We start from the raw sequence: 24,495 nt of genomic DNA, 5'->3' as shown, positions 1-24,495 counted from the left end.
TTCCAGTGAGATTTGTGTAATTCTTTTTCTTTGAGTTTATGAAAAAAAAATAAAAAATCAGGTCCATATACACTAATACTTTATTACTACTATTTTTAAAACAATACATGGAAGAAAGAAGAATGCAAGATCAACATAGCAATTAGCATGAATTAGCTACTTATTTTGGTATTTTTTTTGGACAGGGGGTCTGGAAAAATGAGTTGGGCCATGACAAATGCACACAAATTGCAGAGAATCTGGATCAGGAATTTGCTATCCCTTAAAAGGAGACTGCAAAATGAAGTCAGATGGTAAAAACTCATATGAGAAAAGACTTTCATACAGCGTACAGTCACTGTGGAACTCACTGGACGGTAGAATGCTCTTTAGGACAAGAAGTTGGCAACATACTCAAAGGGTTTAGACAAGCACAAGAACAATTAAATAATGCAAAGTTCTTAGTATTTTTAATATTAATTTGGACATCAGCATTTAAATATTAAAGCTAATAAACTTTTTGGATGATATATTCAACTCTATGCTCCAGAGGCAATAGCAGCCTTTACCCAAATAAGAATAGGGTGACATTTAATGCAGAAGGAGGAATAAGTCTCATCTGACTACTCTGCTGGTTTTAGGACTTCTCTGAAGTCTCCAGAATAGGTCAATAAGGGATCCAGGACACCAGATTTTATTAAAAAAAAAGGAAAGTGAGTGTGATTTAACAATTACTATCTTTTTTTTTTTTTTTGCATTTAAACAATACATAGACATGCTGAAACTTACATTACTTAAATAACATCCATCACTAGTTTGAGCTTCACACTTTGCAGACAAAATAAATAATGCCACTCAGGTAATTTTTTAAATTATTTCAGTTCTTTGAAACTGTCTCAGATAATTACTTCCATCAGCCATGCAACTCTTACAGGTAGAGCATCATTCACAGAGAAGAAATTGGCAGTATAGCTTCTAAATTTAAGAGAGTAGAAACTTTAGATGGGGAGTTTACTTGGAATTACTCCTAAAGAGGGAAAGGGAGGATGAAAGTCGAACCCCTCAATCACCATTTAAAAAAAATTCTGCGGAAATAGAAAGGACTCAGAGATAATCTCAATTTTAAAAAAGGTTGGGTTTGGGGGGTTTTGGAGGGTTTTTTGTGTTTGTGGTTTTTTGTTTGCTTGTTGGTTTTAATTTATCCTTGTCTTTTGGACTACCTCCTGTCTTCTATATAAAAACTAATGACTTACGGTTGAATTTATAATATATATGGAAAAAATAAATACATTCTTTCCGCTGATTCACAGCTATTATTCGTCCTACATTATTGCTACTTGCTGTACCTTCATTAATAATGATTTTATCCAATATGCAGACTTTCAGTGACAAATACTATTTTTATTATCATAAATAATAAATGTTTATTGTAAGCAAATTGGAATTACTATAGCAGTTGTCTTACATCTATTTTGGTTGAATTTAGATTGATTTCAAAAGGTCTCTATAGGTATACTTAAAGACTGATTCTCCTTACTTACTATATTTCCATCTATAGCCTAATCTTCCTTTTCTTCTAAAAATCCAATATTTGTAAGCTGCTTATATCCATGCTTTTCTTAATACTGGCACTAAATTCACCAAGGTCTGTATTTGGGGCTTGACTACCACTGTTGATGCATCTTATTTCACCAATATTTTTTTTAGAATTTATTTACCCGTTCTTTTAACACGGAGGAAAATAACAACTGTGAAAAGAGCCACCTGAATACAAAAGTACCCTCATCTGTAAAATCACTGTTATCACTTCTATTATTTGAAAAGAAACGATAGCTCATTAAAAGTGAAAGAAAACTGACAGCGTGACAGCTTTCATTTACATTTCCATAGTTCCAAATGCAGCCTTCAGCATAGAACTAACTTCATATTTCACTGCATTTTCATCTCTCAATCTAATAAAATACATATTTTTCTGGACTTTATTGCTATTGCTGCAGGCTTGGGTATTTAAATGTTGTTATTATGTTTTCAGAGCAAGTTGTAGCATAAAATATAAATAGAATTGTGGCAAAGAAGCAGTAAATTGACCCACATATACATTACTTTGGAAGCATATTTTAAAATTCATTATCAGAATTGTGTCTCTTGCTGCTGCGATAAAACTATGTCATACCATTATGTTTTGGAGGTAGAACAAAATGAATAGCTTGTTAAACATTGGTTTTAAAGTAAATGGGCACTGAAATGAAACATATCTGTAAGAAGACATTGTTAAGAAGACATTCAAGGCATTCCAAAACTATATTAGTCATTGCTCTTATCATGATTTATAAATAAACTTTCTGAAATGTCACTCGAAGTTCATTAAAAACTGCATTTGTAAAATCCAACAGTGATGAAAAACGTTACAGGAGAAAGCCCTGTGAAATCCAGCACCAACTACACAAGAAAACTGGTAGGAGAGAGCCAATGGGAAAGCGGGGTATAGAATAAAGTTGCATTTGTTCCACAGATGTTGAGGAAAACAGAAGATAATAATGCTGAAAGATTGCAAAGTCATGACTATTTCTTTTAAAAATTCCAAAGAAAAAATAAGAATTTTGGTGTAATTAAAAAGAGTACACTGAGATTATGCTTTTAGATCCACTGTTGAGTGCAATCACCCATAATATTAATGAAACTTTTTAATGATTCAGTATGCTAAGGCCAAATAGAGGGGAAAAAACATTTGGAATGTTTTTTTGGATCTACTGATTGAACACGATTTAGTCAGAGAATGCATCAAAGAGATACCATCTCAAAACCACTCTGTTCCCTTGGAACAGAATCATTGATTATAAAATCAGAAGAGACCACTATAGTCACCTGTGCTGAGTTTCAGAATGCCACAGAGCACAGAACTGCCCTTAATTAATTTGAACTATAGAGTGTCTTTTAAAAATAACTAGTAGGCCAGATGCATTCCTGTTGCAGCCAAAATTGAGAAAGAGTCCACCAGAGTGAATCTAGGTTAATTTCTTTCTGAATTTACTTCTTTACATTTAAAACAAATAAGGAAGTTGATCCACTCCCTTTATGTATCCTAACAAGAATTAAAATTTCAGTAACAATTACAGCCAAAGAGAATATCTCTGTTTTGCCAACATACATTATAAAATAATTACAGATTTAACAATTCATTGCCAACTAACCTATGTAGACAAAACAAGCATCCAAATTATTCATTTGTTATAGTTTCATTCATTAATGTTAGAGATAATTTTCTCTTCTTTTTTTTTTTAAATCCTTCATCCTTATTTTATTACATAAACAAAGAGAAGTAAATAATTGAAAAAGCACTGAGGAAGAAACAATGCTTCATTAAATGAAGAATAAGAAACGCAATAATTTTTTTTCAAGTTGTTGAATTAAGTACCTGAAATACAGCATTAAAGCAACTCCATAGGACATCAGAGTATGTAACAGGTAGCGTTTGCATCCAAGCTCTTAAAATAGGCTTCCAATCTAACACCGAAGAACTCATGAAGACCATCCCATTACGAGAAACAGTTGCAGGAGAAGCATTGTCAATGTTGTGAGGTTCAAAAATAATTTTGCAACTGGGGGACATCGGAATACGATCTCCATTGGCCAACGTAAGGGTCTTATTATCGTCCAGAACAGAGTTCAGATTTTCAATCCATATTGCATCAACAGGTCCATCCAAAACTATCCAGATATGCTCTCCCTAAAAAAGTAGACACACAGCCAAGCAACTTTACGTACACTGACCAAAAATACACATTTACTTAATCTCAGAGAACGTACTCTTGGACATAAATAATGAGTCTTAATTCAGTGCTGTTTAGCTCAGCATGAACTACAGTTTTTATAATTTGCTCAGTGATTTTAATCCTTCTTTTCTTAGCCCGTGTCACACCAAAAAGGATATTAAGGAAAAGTGACAAAAATTAATTTGGGCTGTTCTAAGCAGAAACCTGTCTCTTCTACAAAAGTACATCAGCCATCCGAGCATCCATCAAGGTGGATGAAACCCTTAAAATCTTTTCCGATTTAATTCTGGAACCTTAAGTGCTTGGGAAGCCTAGTGCTCTCTGGCACATACACATAATTGTGACTCTGGCGTACATTGAGCTGTTCAGATACAGAGCAAAACTAACTCTGTATTTTCCCGTTTGATTTTATAATGTAAGATCATTCACACAAATGACAGGTAGTGAGAAACCTTATAGAAGCAGTATTAAATGTCCTTATTAACTACCATGACGCAACACACATTACCTTCTTTGCTTTTAAAGTTTTTCTCCATAATGTAGAGAAAATACCATCTGTCCAGTCATTTGTAGCAACATCAAGGGTACCAAACATCTGGGAAGCTGTGATTGCCTTTGGGTTCATTCTCATCTCTTTATGAGGAGCACCACAATCTGTCATTGCCTTCATCAAAATATTAATGCATTTTGTCTTTCCTGCACCAGTTGGACCTAGAGTCATCATACCTTGAAACAATACAAACATGGTTTAAAATGAAATGTCAAAATGTCACACCAGCATTTAATGGTTCTTTGCATCAATGATCCTTGTTTTATTTTTATTAAAAGACAATACAAAAAAAGATGTTTCTCGCTCCACTTACTCAATGTTGACTGAAATGGAATTTTAAAATGTTATTAAAAGGCCTCTATAAATGTCTGCTCTATTATGATACACAAGCCTATGTGGGTCTGTATCTCCCCTCAGGCAGTTCTCTTCCTTCTTCTAATTGGAAAACACAACTGCCTTTTGATGTTCGCATGCAATGACATTGGCATGACTGCTAGTAACCAAAAACAGTAATTTCTGAATGCATTTAATGAGTAGTTCCCAATGATATACAAAATCAAGTGTATCTTTCTGAAGCAAAAACAAAAAAATATGTACCTGCATCCATCCATGCCAAGATTTTAATATATTTTTCTTAAATAAAAAAAACCATTAACAGCAACCACACTTTTAATTTCATCAGTTACACCTATATTGTCTAAGGAGAAGAAGCCATGTCTTCAACAATAAATTGAGCCTACGGTTAATCCTTTTTAGTTATATTTTCCTAAATAAACTATTCAAGAGGCCCAGAGTCCAAAAGCAGATGGGACATTCAAACTGAGACTTCCAAAGTCATCTAAGGGAGCTAGATAACTCCTATTAACCTTAAAGGAAACTGGACAACATAATCCCTAGTTGGCTTTGAAAACCTCTTCAACAAAGGTATGGAACAAACAATCACAAACACAAGTTACAAACATAATCCCGTATAATGCAGACCGCCTCTATAACTAAAGGGAGCTGAATGTTCCCCAAAACAGTTTGGGCACCCAGACAATCACTTACTCATACCATATGTTACATTTGGGGAGATCTAATCCAAGCCCTTCAATGTTAATGGAATGGCCTTTCTGATGGTTTCAACAGCATTTGAATCAAAAATGTTATGCAAAAGAGATTTCAGGATCCATGCATCAAATCTCCACACATACACGTGTGCATGCGTGTGGGTGGGTGTATGAGCACTCCATTTGCATATACTGCCTCTATTTCAACCAAGAGAAGTCATGTATTTTACACATTTTTCCTCATTACTTGAAATCCCATGGTGACCTCTCCATAAATCCAAGAGTCCATGAATAGGACAAACAGAAGTTGGGAAAACAGAGATCTTTTTTCCTCCATGCAATAACTTGTGTCATAGAAAGGCCCTGGGTGTCCAGGTGTTAGGCCAATTAGAGCTGCACGACCTCTGGGAATAGCAGGGATGTGTGGAGAGAAGAGGCATCTAAGCAGAATACCACAGTGGAACCTGGAGATTTTTGGGCAACAGTGGTCTATGGTGTCTCACAGACCAAACAGCTTGGGGACCAAATAGGTGTCCCTTGCCAAATTCAGCTCCAGCTACGCCTTGGCTTTCCTGACCCCATCCCTACACAACTGGGCAGTGTCCCTATACTCTCCCCAGGATACCTGTCCCTGCTTCCACTGCCTGTGCATTTCCTTCTTGCCCTTTAGTTTGACCAGCAGGTCTCAACTCAGCCTTGCAGGTCTCTTGCCTTCCATTCCTGATTTCTTACACCTGGGGATCGAGAACTCTTGTGCTCTGTGGAAAGCATCCTTAAAGATCTGCCAGCTCTGTTCTGCTCCCTTGCCCCTGAGGGCAGTTTCCCAGGGGGTCCTATTGACTAACTCCTTGAAGAGCTGGAATTTTGCCTTCCTAAAATTCAGGGTCCTGACTTTACTCTTCCCCTGCCCCATATCCATCAGGACTTGAACTCCACCAGTGCATGAACACTGCATTTAACTTGTTCCACAGAAATTCCAATCGCTGAAGGCCACACTCGTATTTCCCGTAAAAATGTAAGACAACAAAGATAAAATCTCACTATGTGTGCATTGCACACCAAAAAAAGTCATAACAGTTTCCTAGCAAAATACCCACATAGGCTTTAAAAATAACATCTGTTTCATTTTAAAATATATTTTTTGTGAAAATAGTCTGCAATCTGTAGCAGATAATATAGAAAACTATTGCTCTTATGCAGTCTCAAAACTTCATCTAGCATGCTAACCATGTCGGACTCGTTGAGTTTCATACAGTTGAATGAGTTTAAGTATCCACGGTGGATGATAAATAAGCCCTGCTTTCTCTGCCTGTTTCTGAATGGCTGACTGTAGTTCAGGATACCCAGCTTTATCCAGAGTAATTCCAGGGAATAGGTCATTAATGAGACTCATAAATAAAGGTTCATCTTCATCCACCTGTCAAGAATAAAGTAGGGGAAAATACATTATTTATTCATTTAAATTATTAATATAGCTGTAAACAATGTTCAAGATTATGCCATTTAAAAGATGGCAGTAGAAAACCTTCTCTTTTCCAAAGCAAATATTATAATTATGAATCAGTTTTATTAAGTGAAATTCATACAATGAAATCACAAGTAGTAATTTCTAAATTAAATACTTAAAGCTTATAAAAATGTTAATATCTTAGTACAATTTTCTTCAATATACACACACACACATTTCTTCATTTGTTACATAAACCAGCAAGATTTATTCAAATTGTATTTTCCCTTGGATTTTTTATCATTTTTTTTCCTTCTGTAAATCACTGAAGCACGCCTATAGATTTGAACGCATGTACCAATGTGCTGAATAGGTTAACATCAGAAACAGAGTAATTGGTTCCATCAAAAAACTGTCTCCCTAGGTAAATACACAGAGTCTAGACATGCTATAGCCTTTCAATAATATCAATAAAAAGAAAGATGAATACTTTAAATAGTAAAATTGAAAGAGATTATACTATACAAGCAGGCGTTAGCTGCTTCCAATTACCTCACTCATTACAATTCTTATGATGTTCTGAAAAGACTCCCAAGAAATTTATAAATTGAAATTTTGGATTAAGAAGGATATTTAATGACATTATTTAAAGTTAATACAAGGTATTATTCCTTTCAATCCTCAGATAGGGCAGAAAAGAAAAAACAAGAGGCAATTAGAAGACCAGGTTAGGTCCCCTAGGTTCTGATGGTATTCCCAATGATTTTTCAGCTCAGGCTTCTGACGTGTTTTCGACTCTTTAAAAGACAAATAGTGCTCACACCATAAATATTCTGATTCTCCACTCACTGATAGACCATATTAAAAACTGAAAAATAATGTATCCAGCTGCTGAAGAAAAAGATCTTTTCAAAGTGCATAATAAATACATTTAAAAATGCAAAGTACTCTTCTTGGGAAAGTCACAGTGTTACAGTACCAGTTTGGAGAGGTTCATGTCCCGCAGAACCCTCATCACTACGGTTTTCTCCGGCTCCTTGGGATTAGATCTTTTCACTGCTCCAAGTGTTCTTAAAACAGACAGGATATTTCTAAGCCCGAAGTCATAGTGAACCTTGAAATAATACATAAAAACAACAGGTATCACAAAGATTAAACACTTTAAAATCAACAGAGGGATGAAAACTAAATTAATTGAAGAAATACATATGTTATTGAAGTTTTAAGGATGATTAATTTTACAGCTTTTCATCTTTTCAACTGGATTTCCAGTTCTGTTACTATCATACCCTGAAGATATTTTCCAGTGTTGCACGTCCATACCTGCCAAGCGTCCCTTTTGGTGGTAGACTACCACTTCTACAAGTCATCTGTAATAGAGCTGCATCTTCTATCATTTTCCTAAATTCATAATTCGGCAGATGCACAAACAGCAAACCACGCATATTCAGACTACTCCCTGTTTTCTGCTCGTGCAAGGATTGTTGCTATCTTGATATATGGTACTGGGATTCGTGACTGAAAGGGCCAATATCATAGAATACCAGGTTAGAAGGGACCTCATGGATCATCTGGTCCGATCTTTCTTGGCAAAAGCATGGTCCAGATAAGATGGCCCAGCACCCTGTCCAACTGAATCTTTAAAGTGTCAAATATCGGGGAATTCATCGCTTCCCCGGGGGGGTTATTCCAAGGGCTGATTGCTCTCATTGTGATACATTTTCCTCTTGTGTCCAATTGGAATCTCCTCAGGACTAACTTGTACCCATTACCCCTCCTCTTTTCCATGGGACTCCTTGTAAAAAGGCAGTCTCCATCTTCTTTGTAGCCACCCTTTAAATACTTGAATATGGTGATAAGGTCTCCCCTAAGACTTCTTTTCCCAAGGCTGAACAAACCCAGTTCTCTCAGCCTTTCCTCATATGGCAGGCTTCCCAGTCCCTCGATCATCTTTGTGGCCCTTCTCTGGACCCTCTTCAGCCTGTCCACATCTTTTTTTGTATAGCGGGGACCAAAACAGAACACAGCATTCCAGGTGTGGCCTGATAAGTGCTGAGTAGAGTGGGATAATGACTTTGTCTCAGCTGGCGATGCCCTTGTTGATGGAACTAGCATCCTGTTGGCTTATATAAGGAAACATACTGAAATCATTCAGATACAATTTGTTATATGTAAGCCTATCCTATCTTGCACTTAATGACGTTCTGCTCTGTGGATGGCTTCAAAACAACTTGGTTCAGAACAAAAGGCTTTATTTCCAAAAGGCACATGCATCTTAGAGGTGATTCTAACCAGCTTTGGACTTAGGCAGGTAATAGCCAGCATATCTTCCCTTTCATTACGAGTGCAGCTGCATATGTGCAAAGCCATACAGACATACTCAATTAATTTTAGCACTTGTGCCTGAACATACAATTCTGTCTTAGTTAACAAAGATTTGAAAATATAGGCAAATGTTCTGTCATCTCTTCAATCTTTTATGCAAATCCTAGAAGGAAAGCTATCAGGGTAAAGGTTTTAAATTATAAAGTCTCCACTACTGCCGACTGCTTGGAAAACTAAGTGATAAAGACAGACATGGAAGGAAGTAGTAAAGATATTGTTACATTTGGAGAATATATGCTCCCTCTGGTAGATCAGAAATATTTTTGAGACCAAGTGCAGAGACTCTTTTTTACACTATCTGTTGTGCATTGATTGACTTGGCCAGCTTCCAAACGCCCACCCAGCCCTTCTCTCATTCCCTCTGCTCAACAGGATAGAGGGTGAAAAGATTAACAGAAAGCTCATCAGTCAATATAAAGACAGGGAGCTCACTTACCAGCTACCATCACAGGCAAAAAAGACTTGACTTAGGGAGAATTAATTTAATTTATGGACAACTATAATATAATTGGATGGTGAGAAACAAAGACAAAATTAAAAAAAATACCTTGCCCCTAGTCCCCACCTCTATTTCCCAGGCTGACAAATTGGAACAATACATTGAGTACAACCCAGAATTTTCAGCAAGGAATAACTTATTGATTAGGTTTGCAGATGTTACCAAGCTAGACCACAACTAGAGTTCAAAATTACCAAGAGAAATTCAATAAATGATCTATGTATGATGTAATTAAATACAGACAAGTACAAAATACTACACAGATAGAAATAACCAACTGCATAAATAAAGACAAGTAACAACTCTTCTTCATTCAGTTGAGAAACAAGTCAGGTGTAGAAATTTCACAGAAAAACATCTGAGATTGGACTGAAGCCACAAACTCCCCAATGACATATTATAATTATAGTGGGCAATAAAAATAAAAATGTCCTTTTTAAGACAGTTAAAGACATTTCCTTTACAGTTGGCACTTCTGTACTGTGCCCAAAAGTTGGATTCCACACTTGAAGATGAATCCTACTGAAAAGAATTGCGAAAAGAAGTTAAAGTTATCAGCTGACTAGAAAACATGCTATATCAGGAAGAAGTAAACCAAAATCTACTGTAGACGTAGGAAGAACAAATATGTAGGATTAGTTATGATAAAGGTCTTTGACACACAAAAAATATCTGCAAAGAGGAAGACAGAAGGAATAGAAAGGAAAAGAAGTAATGCATTTAACTACAGCAAGGGAGATTCAAGTTAACTTTTAGAGAAAACTTTGTGACCATAAGGAAAACGAAACTTTGGAACAGATTGCCTGGGAAACTGCAGGCTACCTGTCACAGGAAAATGTTCAAGAGGGTCACAAACATTTGTAGCAAATTATTTAGCTAAGAATTATTTTTCCTCCAGGAAGGTAAATGGAAGACCCCTCAAGGCCCCATCCAGCCTCATTTTCTGTTATTCAATCAGGTGCCAAGTTGTTAACAGTTGAAAACATCGGATACAAATATTCAGCCAGGTATTGCCAGGAAATCTCATTTGCAGATGGAAACATTACGACAAAAATATTAACAACTTCACGTGAAGTTTGGAGGGCAGATTATAGGTTGATGACAAAGTCTGATATCGTTTAGTAAATGATATGTCCTAGTGAAATATCCGGAATCATGACAAGGGCTGATATATTTCTTTTTCTCTATGCTAGATGACCATCATTGACATACTGGAATGAGTCCAGCAAAGGACAACCAAGTGAGACAAAAAGAGACAATGGTCAAAATTTGCAACAGGGGAAATTGCTACAGTTTGCGTAAGGAAAAGATTCTTCACAATGAGAGTGGTCAAACACAGAAAAGGTGTCCAGAGAAACTGAATCTTTGGCCATATCTCCATCCTCAGAGATATTCAAAACTCAACAAGTGCCTTTGCAACCTGCTCTATATTGACCCCCGGAGGTCTCTTACAACTTAGATGAGTCTATGATTCTACAGAAGTGACGACTTCGTTAAATTTGAAGAAATACTGTCACATCTATTAGAAAATTTAAAACAAACTAAAATTACTTTTAAAGATGGGTTTTCTGGTGCATTTCAACTGACCTACATGATGGGTGGTTCAAAGCAACCACCATTTATTTTCCTTAATCAGTCTGCTAATTTTACAACAGCTTTGTCTTTCAGGAATGGTACAGAACAGATAGAATTTACTGGCAAATACGGATTGTGAGCTATTTCTTTGCTACATCTTTTAACAGCAGGCAAAAGATTGCACTTGGGCAAAATGGACTGCAGTAGTATAGCTGATGCTCTTGTAAGAAAGAATTAAAAATCTGCAAATAAAAATCTCAACACTAGAAGCATAATTTGTTGTTGTGGGGAAAAGAAAAAAAGGGGTATCAGTGATTTTCTCCATATGAAAGCACCTTAGACAGATGATGCTCAAAATGGGATTATGGCCTCATTTGCTTTCAAGTTTTGTTAGGTTTTTCTTTTCAGTTTCTATGGTTTTTCCTAATCTCAGTGAGGCTCTGTGGAAGGAGGCAGTGGGGAACTTTGGCTAGAAGTTCTAGAACAAAGGCAAATAATTCAGCTTTGGGGACTCTGTCAGAATAACTGTTTCACAGGCCTGTGGACACCTTGGGCTTTCTACATATGCTAAGGACTATTCTTTTACTTTTGTATGTTTTTCTTTACTGAGGAGACAATAGTCACTCGGGGTGCCTTTGGCTATTTGTAAGGCTGAGTTCCTCTTTCTACAGTTCCTCTAATTCTGCATTTGTATGTGTAAAATGTCTGGAGGACTTCATGTGTTCCTTCTGCAAATTCCTTTTAGATTTTGTGGGAGGTAAGTTCAATTGGTGAATGCTTCTTTGCTGTTATTTTCTTCTGTTGATGTATATTGCAATTGCTGAAAACAGGCAACATTCTGCCATTTCCTATCACGTTGATTCTTTATGTGACTCGGGTCTTTCCAGTCAACTGCCCATATACCCAGCAGTACTTACTTTGAATTTAAAATTTACCATTAAGAATTTAAATACAGAACAAACTTCACAAGGAACTTTAGCAAGCCTTTTGAAATACCCCATTATTACTACAATGGTGGGGGAGGGAGATAACAACTCACATTCAAGTGAGGAAGTGGTGGACCCAATTGAAAAGCAAAAGAGGTGGACAAGAGAGACCTCAAGAATGACAAGACAGTGTGGAAAGTGGCCCATCTCAAGTGTAGCCTGCAGATAAGAAAGGGCCAAGAGGATAGCATCATGGCAGAAGCTCTCACATTTTTCTTGGGTAACCAGCACAAGTAGGTGCCAATTTGAAGTGCCTGTTCACTAATTCATACAGCATGGGAACAAAACAGGGAAAAAAAAGAACTCTGCCTGCAGTTACAGGGGTACAGTCTAACTGGGATGACAGAAATGTGGTGGGATAGCTTACAAGGCTGGAGTCCTGCAATGGATGGATACAGGCTTCTTAGGAAGGACAAGCAGGAGGGCCGTTTGGGGAGTTGCCTTTGAAAGTGAGAGAGTGGCCACGCTTTGCCTTAGGATGGCTGATGAGCCAGTTGAGAGCATTTGGGTTAGGATTAGAGGGCCAATCAACATTGTGGCAGATGTCTGTTGCAAACTTCCTGATGAAACTTTCTTCCAACAACTGGAATTAGCCTCATCTTTGCAAGCCCTGGTCCTCACTGGGTTCTTCACACAGCCCACTATCTGCTGGAAGGGCAACACAGCGGGGCAGAGGCATTCCAAGAGATTTCAACACTCTCTCCAATAACATCCGCACAGACAAAATGGGGACTAGACAGGGTGGTAAGGCATTTCAACAGCTTGACCAGAAAGGCTGTGGAGATACCCTTGGAGATACTCAAAACTCACCTAGACAAAGTCCTGAGCCACCTGCTCTATTTGACCCAACTGTGAACGCAGGTATAAGACTTGTTGACCTCCAGAGGTCCCTTCCAAATTCAGTTCTCTGATTTTTCAATTGTATATAATGGATTTATACAAGAGCAGGACTGTCCAAAAGGCTGCTGACTGGCACAGGCAGGACAAACTAGCATACTACCACAGGTTTGCAGAAAGCTATGCTTCCTGGCTCATATTACAGAGTACAGAATCATAATCCATGATGTTGGATTACCACTAGGAGCAAAGATCAGCATAGCAGGCTTCTCTGATGGATACTGTAGAAATGTTAGAGTCCTCAAGAAATTATAAATACACGTGACATCGTGGTTTGTATAGTAAGAACTACGGGATTTAAGTTATAAATGAGATTTAAGCATAAAATTCAAATATATAATTGTGATGTAGCTGGGTGTGAGGGCTGTGCCCATGTGCACACCCAGAGCTCTTGGTCATTAACTTCCATTCATTAATACCAAGGAACTCCCTTGCTAGCATCAGCACGGATGAGACAAAGGACTGACCTGAGACAAGGTGATTGAGCTACATGCCTTCACAACAAAGCATTTGACTAATTGGTACAAGAGTTCTCCAGATGAGAATTTCAGACAGTTACACAGAGTTCTCCAGGCAGTTCCTACAATCCCTAGACCAACTGATAAGCACTACTTACATGCTTCAATATGTTGATTAACATGCTGAGTGGAGACTCTGGCTGTCTTGAAGACTTCAGGGCAGTTTCTGCTGCAGAAATGACCAAACTACACATAGAAAGTCTTTGTGCAGCAGCAATGGTCATGTGCAAAACATTGGACACCGTTAAAATAGCTAAAATAAGTTTTCCACACAGCTAAGTTTTGTTTGGGGGTGTGTGTTGTTTTTAAGTACTCTGTCCATGAATGAAACAGTTCCAACAAATGTGACAACATGAAACAAGCAAAGCACTTTTGCAGAGGGAGATGGCCAAATTTCTGGTGCCTGCTTAAATGTCTCTTCCACCGTGAGGGAAAGAATCACGTCCAGGACAAAAATGACCACAGAAACTGAGGCAATGAGAAAATGTAATCTTACTGAGGCCAAGCCTGAGGAAAAAAAGAGAGATCTATATTCAGCACTCTGGAGGCAAGTTATGTTGGTAACTGCTGAAACTGTGCATGCACAAATTTTCCCAAACAATGTCCACAAATTCCACTTAAGGGAGAGCTCTTGGAAACTGATCCTCTGACAAATGCAGCCTGTAAGCCTGGTAACTATAAAACACAGGCAGACGACAGAATTGAGAGAGTAGGTTGGACATCAACAAATGGACTAACGCTAGTGATGCTAGATCAATACAGCATGATTCAGATTGCCTAAAAACTAATTTGAAGGCTAATGGAGACACCCTGGGCAATATTACAGGGAAGCCAATAGCAAATATGACCCTTCAGAAGCCAGTCTACAACATAAAGCTGGGGAGTAAAACTCTCCCAGGAGAAGAAACCTGAGAGAAATTAAAATTGGAATCCAGTTTGGTTATATATATTGAGAGGGAAATTACAGACGTATGGAGGACGGAAGAGAAAATCCAAATCTGTACATTTTTGTTTTAACTCTGAAATAATGAGGGCAATATGACGCACCATTATCTCGTTCTGGTGTAGTCCAAGATTTCTATATCAGAGTTAACAGTCACTATTAAATATGTGGTATAGAACTGAAATAATATTATGGAGAATGTAGTCAATATGCCTAAATTCATTAGAATCCAACCAAAGCAGGCATTTGAACTGCAACTTAGCTACCATTCCTATGATTTCTCTTTGAGACCCTCTAGTGGACAGCCAGCACAGGGCATTCAAAAGGCAACAACTAGTTCTGTTCTTAAAAGCAGCTTTATCCTTTATTTCTAATTAAATACCCCATACCGTACCCCTAGAATAGCATTCTTCTGGTAGCACTCAGCAAGACAGTGCCTTCTAGGCACTCTTCAGTTATTTAGAATTCTTACACTGCCTCTCCAATAGTTCTAGGCTTCATAAGTGAGGAGACTGAAAAATGTGTCCTCTACAAAGACCAGCAGAGCAATATACCATTCCTCATAACTTCTCCATTAACTGCACTCTGTTAAAAAATAACAAATCAAATTTCCTTTACTATGCAAATGAGTTTGAAAAATAAAAACAAATTGATGATTTCAGACTCTGTTTCTAGAACTTGAAACTGAAAACCCTAAAAAATTAATAGGTTCATGAGTGTCAAACTAATTATGTATTCTATGAAAGTATATTCTCTTCATTCCTTTCCAGTGACAGCTTAAGGTTGGACAAATATTTATTTTACCTGTTTAGATAACTGCTCTTCACAGAGTTTGTAGAGTGTATAAAATTTTCGACTAAGGACTTGGTTGTCTCGGAAACCAGCACTTGCCAGCTTGACACGCATAATAATGCTACGGTCAGGCACCATCATAGCAACTGTGCGAAACTGAATCTTCAGATTTTCTGGAAGTTCCTGTCGTCCTGCATAGCCGGGGTTCTGAAAAATGGAAAATATAGAATAAAATATTACATAATGAAAGCAGAATAAAACGGTTTATCTTCTCTGATAAAAGGAGCACATGCCAGATTACAGAGGGTAACTTGAGCACATCACAAATTACACATCACTACGCAGTTGTCTAAATAATGCAGTTCATGAAGTATGTGGTATCACACGTGTTATTTGGAGATGCCCAAGACACACATAAACAGACAACCACTTACAGATCTTGTTGGAGCTGTTTTAAATGCTTAGTTCCTCAGGGTTTTGATAGTGTTCCAGAGCTGGAGGTTATTGTCCCTTGTGAGCATTCCCAGACCATTTCAGTGCAAAGTCAGTCAAGTGGTGCAAGCCATTACTGAATATAATTTAAACTAACGGATCTGACTTTTCACTGAAGATGTCTAAGACATCCATGTGACTACTGCATGGCTCATTTGAGAGAACAGTAGTCGCTGGCTATGCAGTGATAACTTCGTAAACTCTTCCAGCTGTTTCCAAACGCCTTCCCACTGGCCTTTGTATGCCACTAATTTGTCCTCTTTTTCAAATTAAAGTGATAACATTACCACCTTTTCAAAGGTAGGAAACCTTAAAATAAAGACAAATGCTTCCATTTTGACTTATGGGTATGTAGCCTACAGCTAAGGAGGGGGAGATACAGCGAGACTTTTAGGGTAGTCTTAACGCTTTCCTGCTTCTTCGCCTCCTGCACTGCTAGAAGCAGTCCACAGGCCCCAAAGATAAATCTTCAGGAGGCCGGTGAACCAGAGTGAGAGTGGTTTCTTTCATGCTGTCATATAGAAGGACTATGGTCAAAAGTTCTTCACAGATGATGAAGTACTGACCAGACCAACTGCAGTAGACCTTGCAGTGGTCAATTACTTCTGTTTTATTTTGACAGACGTTGACCAAAAGTATAAGAGGGTTGGGTTTAGTCTCAATCTGTCAAATATTCAACTAAAAAAGCCCTTAAAATACGTAGTTAATGATAATTGCATACCTCAAGTCCTAAGTTCCAGCTAAACATATGGGCAAGAGAATATATTGTCATTATTATTTGATCAAATTATTGCTCAAATTGTATTCACTATTTTCTAACAGACAGTTCCAAGTATTTCAACAGGGAAACTTCAATGGGAAAATAATTAGGAAAGCTTTTTCACAATGATGCCATTTACACATATTCACATACATACCATAGTCAGAAATATACCAAATTCTCTGTCCATGTCAACAACATCACCGTCAGTGAAAGTGAACTGAGGTTTCTTATTTTTCTTACACTGAAGTACAATATATATCTGCTGAGCAGCTACTGATAAAACTGGGAGTTCAATGCGGTTAAATTCATCAAAGCAACCCCATGCACCTGACTGGGCTAAACCTAAAAAAGAAAAAAGAAAAATATTTTGTTAAAATATCAGATCAAACAAGAATAATTTATATATAAAACACAGCATGTTCTACACAATTTAATGTAACACGAGAAGAACAGAGAGTGTGAACACAGAGTAAAATGAGGAAAATTCAAAATAAATCAAGCTGTGCATTAATGACACAGAAAAAGAATCACCCTGTGGAAGAACGATACACAAACTTCTTTACAAAGAATCCTACACCTTTACAGCAACCATGAGGCAGAAAGTGTTAAATAATACTGTATACAGCACCTAGTACCACAAACATGCACATAGCATGGAAACTCATCTATACAGGGGTTGAAATTGTCAAAGATGAGCTTGAGACACCCCTACCTAAATGAAAAGCACAGAATCAAATTCAGAAATCACTACATATGTGACACAAGCATTGTAGCATTTTATAACAATTAATTCACAGGTCAAAAGTTGTTGGAGAATGACATCTGTCTGTTCAAGAGAGAGGAATCTGATGTCACACTTACAACGGTTCTTTGGAATAGGCCATGGAGTTCTAGACAGACGTTAGTATCCACTAACATCATGAAATTAATGTCTTTTGGGAGAGTCAAGTACTCCTCCTTCTGTATCATGTTAGCAGGATTGAAATAGGAGAGTCTACAGTGGTAGCTTTCCAGAGCAGTAGTGGGAAAGCTACTTAATCCCCTGCTATTCCATGTCCATTTCACAAGAGACAAAGGCTAGTGAGTCTATGCAGGAACTTCATGGATGCCACCTCCTTCCTTCCCAAAGCTCATTCTGGACTAGTATTTCCTATTGCCTGGGTCCAGCAAGGACCTGAATCAGTACTTTAACTAGTCCTACAAACAAATGTTCAGAGGAGTTTAATTCATTCCACTGGCTTAAGCTACTTGAAGACAGTGCTAAATGCAGAAATCAAGCACGTGTCCAAGGCATTTGTATGTTTGCAGTGTTGAACAACTATGGCCGCAGCTCCCCTGAATTCCCATACTTTATACAGCAATGCCTATAGCACTAGTAAAATAAATCAAGGGGAGGTTTATGTATAATGATAATTCCTTAAGACACTTAAGATAATGGAAGAGAAAGTACTCAAAAATCAATAATAATAGTATTAATACATACTTTTTTTCACTTTGTTTTGTTTTCTCTTCCTTGTCTTTGCTCTGGCCTGTTCTGCTTATATTATCCTTCTTCCCTTCCCCCCACTGTTCCTTGTCTGATCTTCTCTTGCTCTTTAAGATGTTCTCTAGGAACTCTCATCTTACTCCAAATCCCCCCAAGACCCCTTTTATGATTCTTCTCTGCTCCTCCTCTACTCTATCCCATCTTCTACTGTGATCAGCCTTCATAGACAATCAATACTTGTCAGTGTTTACAGATAGCAAAAAAAAAGAAAAAATATGAAAATAATTTGTACGTTCACTTTTCACTTTTTTTCATGTCCGTTAACCACTTCTTTTAATATCGTTGCATTGATTGGTCTTTTTTTACCCACATAATTTTAGAAGAACTCTTAAACAAAATTAGTAGAGTCACACCAGATCAAAATCAATGGTAGTACAGCCAAAATTGGCTCCTTAAGATTCGATTCAGCCAGGGCAATACTGCAGATCTCCCATGAAATTCGGTTCAATTTCATATGTAATCTTTTTCCTAAACTGCTTCTAACTAATTTCTGTGATATTATAAGGAAAAACATGCTCCAAAAGAAAGGAATTTGAAGAGAGTAAAATGTCACATGGACTTAATTACAAAATTTAAAACCAAACGGAACACATACAAATACCACAATGCCATAATGAAGCAAAGGTAAAGTAATTCTATAGATAGGTACCAAATTTAAAACATGAAAGACTCAATCCTACTGTCTTTAAAAACAAATGAAGAATGTTCCTTGACTTCACTGGTATGGCAGCAAGTCCTTTAACTTACGTTCTCCCTCTTGTATGCAGAATATCAGAGCCCTGGATGCACCAACAGGCCTTAATTGCCCTGACCAGCCTTACCCGTGGCTTCTACCCATACCCTCTGTCCTCCAGTCCAGGAGCTCCATTTCAGCTCAGGCAGGTCTGAGTCTTCAGTCTTTGCCTGAGCTATGCTGTACACGGGGCTGGGCACAGCCCTATCCGCTGTAATCCTGACTTGCTGACTGAACTTTGTGGAGGACCCCAGAACTATCCACAGTCTTACCTCCAGCCCTGCCTCCTACTGTTTCTGACTGAACTTCCTAGATGTACCCTGGACCCAGCTTGGTATTTCACCTTGTCTGATGGTCCCTAGACAACCGATGGAACAAGCTGTCACCAACCTGCCCTGCTCAGGCACTGTGGAACTGTGCCCTGGTCAGTGAAGTCCCTGCCCCTGCCTGTGTGGTGGTCACCCATGGCACCTGGCTTGTCTTCCCTGGTGGAGCTCTTTCATTCTTACTGCTCCCTGATGAAAACTTCTTGCAGAGGTTTTTCAAATGTATTTGGCCCCTTTTGTTATATGTGTTATCTGGCTACTAGGATCCATTAAAAAAAAAAAAGTGTTTTTTCTACTTTGTTTATTAAACATCAATATCTACTCTTTGGGATGCAACAAGGAAAAGCCTTAAAGCTGTATATTCTTCAACAAAGAGACTTTGTGCATAGAACAATAGAATGGTTAGAGTTGGAAGGGACCTTAAAGATCACCTAGTCCCAACACCCCTGCCATAGGTGAGGACACCTTCCACGCCTGTCCTCATAGCAGAGGTGCTCCAGCCCTCTGGTCATCCTTGTGGCCCTCCCCTGGACCCGCTCCAACAGGTCCATGTCTTTCCTGTGCTGAGGGCTCCAAAGCTGCACATAGTACTCCAGGTGGGGTCTCACCAGAGAGGAGTAAAGGGGCAGAATCACCTCTGTTAACCTGCTGGCCACGCTTCTTTCTACGGAGCCCAGGACACAGTTGGCTTTCTGGGCTGTGAGCACACATTTCCGGCTCATATTGAGCTTCTCATCAACCAACACCCCCAAGACCTCCTCCTCAGGGCAGCTCACAAGCCATTCTCTGCCCAGCCTGTATTTGTGCTTGGGATTGCTCCAACCCACATGCAGGACTTTGCACTTGGCCTTGTTGAACTTCATGAGGTTCACATGAGCCCACCTCTCACGCCTGTCCAGATCTCTCTGGATGGCATCCCTTCACTCCAGTGTGTCAACCGCGCCACTCAGCTTGGTGTCATCGGCAAACTTGCTGAGGGTGCACTCAATCCCACTGTCCATGTCAACAACAAAGACGTTAAACAGCACTGGTCCCAGTACCAACCCCTGAGGAACACCACTCATCACTGCTCGCCACTTGGATCTGGTCTTCTCCTACAGTGGGTGGTTCATTCTCCCGGTTCCTGCCTTTGCCTTCTGCACTTGGGTGGTGCGGCTAGAGTCCTTGATGGTGAAGACTGAGGCAAAAAACTCATTGAGTAGTTCTATATAATATGGTCTCTTACACTTACTATCTGTATATTAAAGGGTTTTGAAATTACTTTCTCTGTAGAGTGGTGAGGTGAGGTTCTAACCAAACAATTTTTTCTTGGGAAAGGAACAAAAAAAATCACTTGTTCTGTAATGCCACCTGCTGCATGGAGTTAGGAAACTTGACTCTCAGGCAAGGCCAATACCCCACAGCTTTGAATAAATTCGGTCTTGCAAAATTATTTCATTCTGGTGGTGTTTAAAAAGGAAAATGAAAGAAAATACACACACACACATAAGCAAAGGCACAGCAAGCAAACTGTCAGCTGCATAGCAGCTTAGAGACAATGTAATTTTATTGTGCACTGCCATACTGTGCATTACTTTCTGTCACCACACAGAACACAGTATGGTAATCAAATACAAAAATGGATTAAAAACAGAAAATAAAGGACAGGACTACAGAGAATCTTTAACTACATCTAAGAAATGTGACATCTCCCAATCAGTACATACATCCTACAAACCTGGTCCTCACATGATGTAAGAATCACACAGCATAGCCACTCCTGCCTCAGAAAGACTTCAAAATGCATCTCTGCAATGCAGTGCCGTGTCCTTTTCCATGTCAGTGAGCCTATGAGCGACACACAGCTGGGTGGCCTGATCCTTGAACGCTACATTGTGGTCACAGTCCCCAGTGGAGGTACAGGGGATCCACACAGAAAGAAAGTATGTTGCAGGCTACTGTGACAACCCGTGTTCTCCTAGGTGATCCAACAGGCCAGGTGATAAAACCCTATGTGCTGTTCCGCACTGGGAGGTCTGGCTAAAAATAGTGTCACAGTGCAGTAATTATGACAAAGCAGCTATAAACTCTCTTTTGTATTCAAATGACACATATCTTAAGTAACAAACACAGTATTTACCTCAGGTGAGGACTACAGTAACACAATATATTCAGTACAGAAATCATCAGCTTCTACGAAAGTTTAACCCACATCCCAGCATAATTTAATGGGATACTATGAAACCTGTCTTCTGCTCTCACTGCTCATACAAGCATCAAGCCAGTTTCAGCTTTCTCCAAGACAGTGAATACGTGCATTCACCTAAAAAGACCAAAGGTAAAGCTAAAGCTAGAAGACTACTAAAAGACTGTCTAATGCTTTAAATGAAGACTGTGATCAAACTTTCCATTCTTGTAGCATTAGCAGAACTTCTAGCTAGAAGAGTGGTCTCTTCAGGGGACCAGTTCAGGACTGGGGATTAGACACAAGAGCTAATAATGACGGTCACTAGTTCTACTGTCTGCTGCTTCCATATTCACTGCACCACCTCAGATTCCTGGTATGGAAATGATAGGGCTGCTCTAGCAGGGAGCACTTTATCCTCTCTTTTTGTAGCAGTGTCTCCTTGACTGTTTTCTCCAGCTATCCTGCTTGCTCCAGGCTGGCCCCTTCCTGCAGCTCCAACTAGGAAAATCCCCAGTGGGACCGAAGGCAACAGACATGAGCATGCCTCGGGGTGAGGGGTTGGGGGAGAGAGAGGGCAGCTAAGAGGCAGCAGTGCCTTTCCAAAGCTCAGTGTATCTCTTTGCTCAGGTCTCAGAGGAATAGGGGATGGAGGCTGGCTGAGGCAAAGAAAGCAAGAATGGAAATGTTTGTTTCTTATCTATTTTCATGTTCTTACAAATAGAGCGAACGTGTTTGAAGTGTGGGGAAGTGTGGCTGGAGAGCTGCCTGGCAGAAAAGGGCCTGGGGGTTCTAATTGACAAGCGGCTGAACACGAGCCAGCAGTGTGCCCAGGTGGCCAAGAAAGCCAATGCATGCCATCCTGGCTTGTATTAGAAATAGTGTGACCAGCAGAAGTAGGGAGGTGATTGTCCCCCTGTACTCAGCACTGGTAAGGCCACACCTTGAATATCGTGTCCAGTTCTGGGCACCTCAATACGAGAGAGATATCGAGGTGCTGGAGTGAGTGCAGAGGAGGGCAACAAAGCTGGTGAAGGGCCTGGAGAATAGATCTTATGAGGAGCGACTGAAGGAGCTGGGACTGTTTAGTTTGAGGAAGAGGAGGCTGAGGGGAGACCTTAATCACTCTCTACAACTACTTGAAAGGCCATTGTAGAGAGGTTGGTTCTGGTTTCTTCTCACAGGTAATTAGTGATAGAACAAGTGGGAATGGCTTCAAGCTGCAACAGAGTAGGTTTAGGCTGGACATTAGCAAAAAATTCTTCACAGAAAGAGTGGTCAGACACTGTCCCAGGGAGATGGTGGAATCACCATCCCTGAATGTGTTTAAGACTCGTTTAGATGTGGTGCTAGGGAATATTGTGTAGGGGAGAACTTTCTAGAATGGGGTTGATGGTTGGGCTCGATGATCCCAAGGGTCTTTTCCAACCTAAATGATTCTATGATTCTATGATTAGAGGGAAGCAGGGCATTCTGCAGAATGCACAGGGAACTACAAAGCTTCTGAGTCAGAATTAGAAAAACTTGTCAAACTGGTTAAATCATTTTTTCCTCTTCTTTCTCTGCTCTACTTCTTCCCATTTCCCTCTTTTTGATATGGCCATTAAAGAAAGTTAACAAGTTAATGAGGCCTAAAAATATCTGTAAAAGTACAAAAGGATTAGGACGAAGAACAGTAGTCGAGTGAAGCCAGTACAAGTACTGCTTTTAACTCAGTTCTTCCCAAATATATACATGTACCCAAATACATACATGTCCCAAATACATGTCTTCCTGATACAACTCAGCCACAAACAAACCCAGTAAGACCACAGAAGAAATTAGTGAAATATGGACAAGGTTTTCACAATTAAATACAAAACCACTTTAATCCAAACCTGGTATACCTTTCAGGCTTTCTATCTCTATTACAAAGCTTAATAGGATACTCTTAATAAGAAGCCAAAGACAAAAGTCACTTCTATTAAAATCTTGGCCAACTTTGTTGTCTTCTTACTTAAAGCTAGAAATGATCTCCAAGTTATATTTTAACCTTCAGGAGATATCACAACAGTGAAAATTATGTTTATGATACCTTCTGTTAGATTTAAGAGCCCACCACTCACAGAAAATGGTGGTGTTCTGTTGTCTGCCACTCCATATAACCAATACTGGTTATATACTAGAAAACAGACATAATGGAGTCCACAGATATCAAATCACCCGATCACTGTTTGCAAAACTGACTTCAAAGCCCTGCTTATCATGAAAAGCTACCAGAGTTTGACCACTACCTCATTTTCCTGGTTTCAAATAAGTTCTAGAGTTCGAAATAAAATACTGCACCACTTTGCATGTTTCCCTGCCTTGCACAACATCAGTGAGCTTCGTATTTGTTTGTCTTGCTTAATACAAAAGTGGCAAAGGAGAGCTAAACATCCTCCCCCTTGGGAGGGGTGGGATAGAGGCATAAAGAAAATCAGTAGAAATGATTAAAAGGGAAAAGGAAAAGAAGACATAGATAGGAGACACCCTCCAAGAATATAAAAAAAGACTGGAAAGCGTGCAAGAAGAAACAAGTTAAAAACAAGGAGAATCAATCAAACACCAGGAAAAGTGGTTGAGCATCTGGAAATAAGAGGAAACAAAGAAGAAAATACTAATCATTGCTAACTCACTAGTGAAGAGAAAAAAACTTATGACTCTAAAATGAAAATGGGAGATTATTTCTCACCTTTATAGATACGGCCAAGTCCTCTGTAGTCCATTTGGTCTGAACAATTGAAAACAACAACATACTTTCCCAGGCATTTGCCCATGTCTTTAGTTGTCTCAGTTTTCCCCGTCCCTGCAGGTCCTGCTGGTGCACCACCCATACTCATGCCCAGGGCCTGTGCTAGAGTGATGTAACACCTAGAGATAGAACAAAGAGTTCTATTAATCTTTTTCTACTATTAATTACTTGAAATCCATTAATGTAACCACAGCAGTTGTATTATACAGAGCTGGGGCAGAGGACAGAAATGGGTGTGCTTCCATGTGGTAGGTCCTCACTCATCCCCAACTGTGAAGCTGAGTTACCATGTACCACCTTTGCTC

General features: G+C 39.0%; 1 protein-coding gene across 1 annotated transcript in view; it reads right to left on the bottom strand.

Moving 5' to 3' along the window:
• The window catches only part of LOC128905824 (dynein axonemal heavy chain 5-like), a 168,395-nt gene that overhangs the window by 82,050 nt on the left and 61,850 nt on the right, over positions 1-24,495 (bottom strand). The window contains exons 41-47 of the mRNA XM_054192389.1: positions 24,131-24,309; positions 16,803-16,990; positions 15,406-15,600; positions 7,778-7,912; positions 6,579-6,768; positions 4,261-4,478; positions 3,395-3,706 (exon numbers count right to left, since the gene is read on the bottom strand). Of these exons, the coding sequence (XP_054048364.1) occupies positions 3,395-3,706; positions 4,261-4,478; positions 6,579-6,768; positions 7,778-7,912; positions 15,406-15,600; positions 16,803-16,990; positions 24,131-24,309 (1,417 nt within the window). The remainder of the gene's footprint in view (positions 1-3,394; positions 3,707-4,260; positions 4,479-6,578; positions 6,769-7,777; positions 7,913-15,405; positions 15,601-16,802; positions 16,991-24,130; positions 24,310-24,495) is intronic.

The sequence above is a fragment of the Rissa tridactyla genome, chromosome 2 (genome assembly GCF_028500815.1).
Source record: "Rissa tridactyla isolate bRisTri1 chromosome 2, bRisTri1.patW.cur.20221130, whole genome shotgun sequence".
NCBI classification, from domain to species: domain Eukaryota; kingdom Metazoa; phylum Chordata; class Aves; order Charadriiformes; family Laridae; genus Rissa; species Rissa tridactyla.
This window is presented reverse-complemented; position numbering and strand designations above follow the sequence as displayed.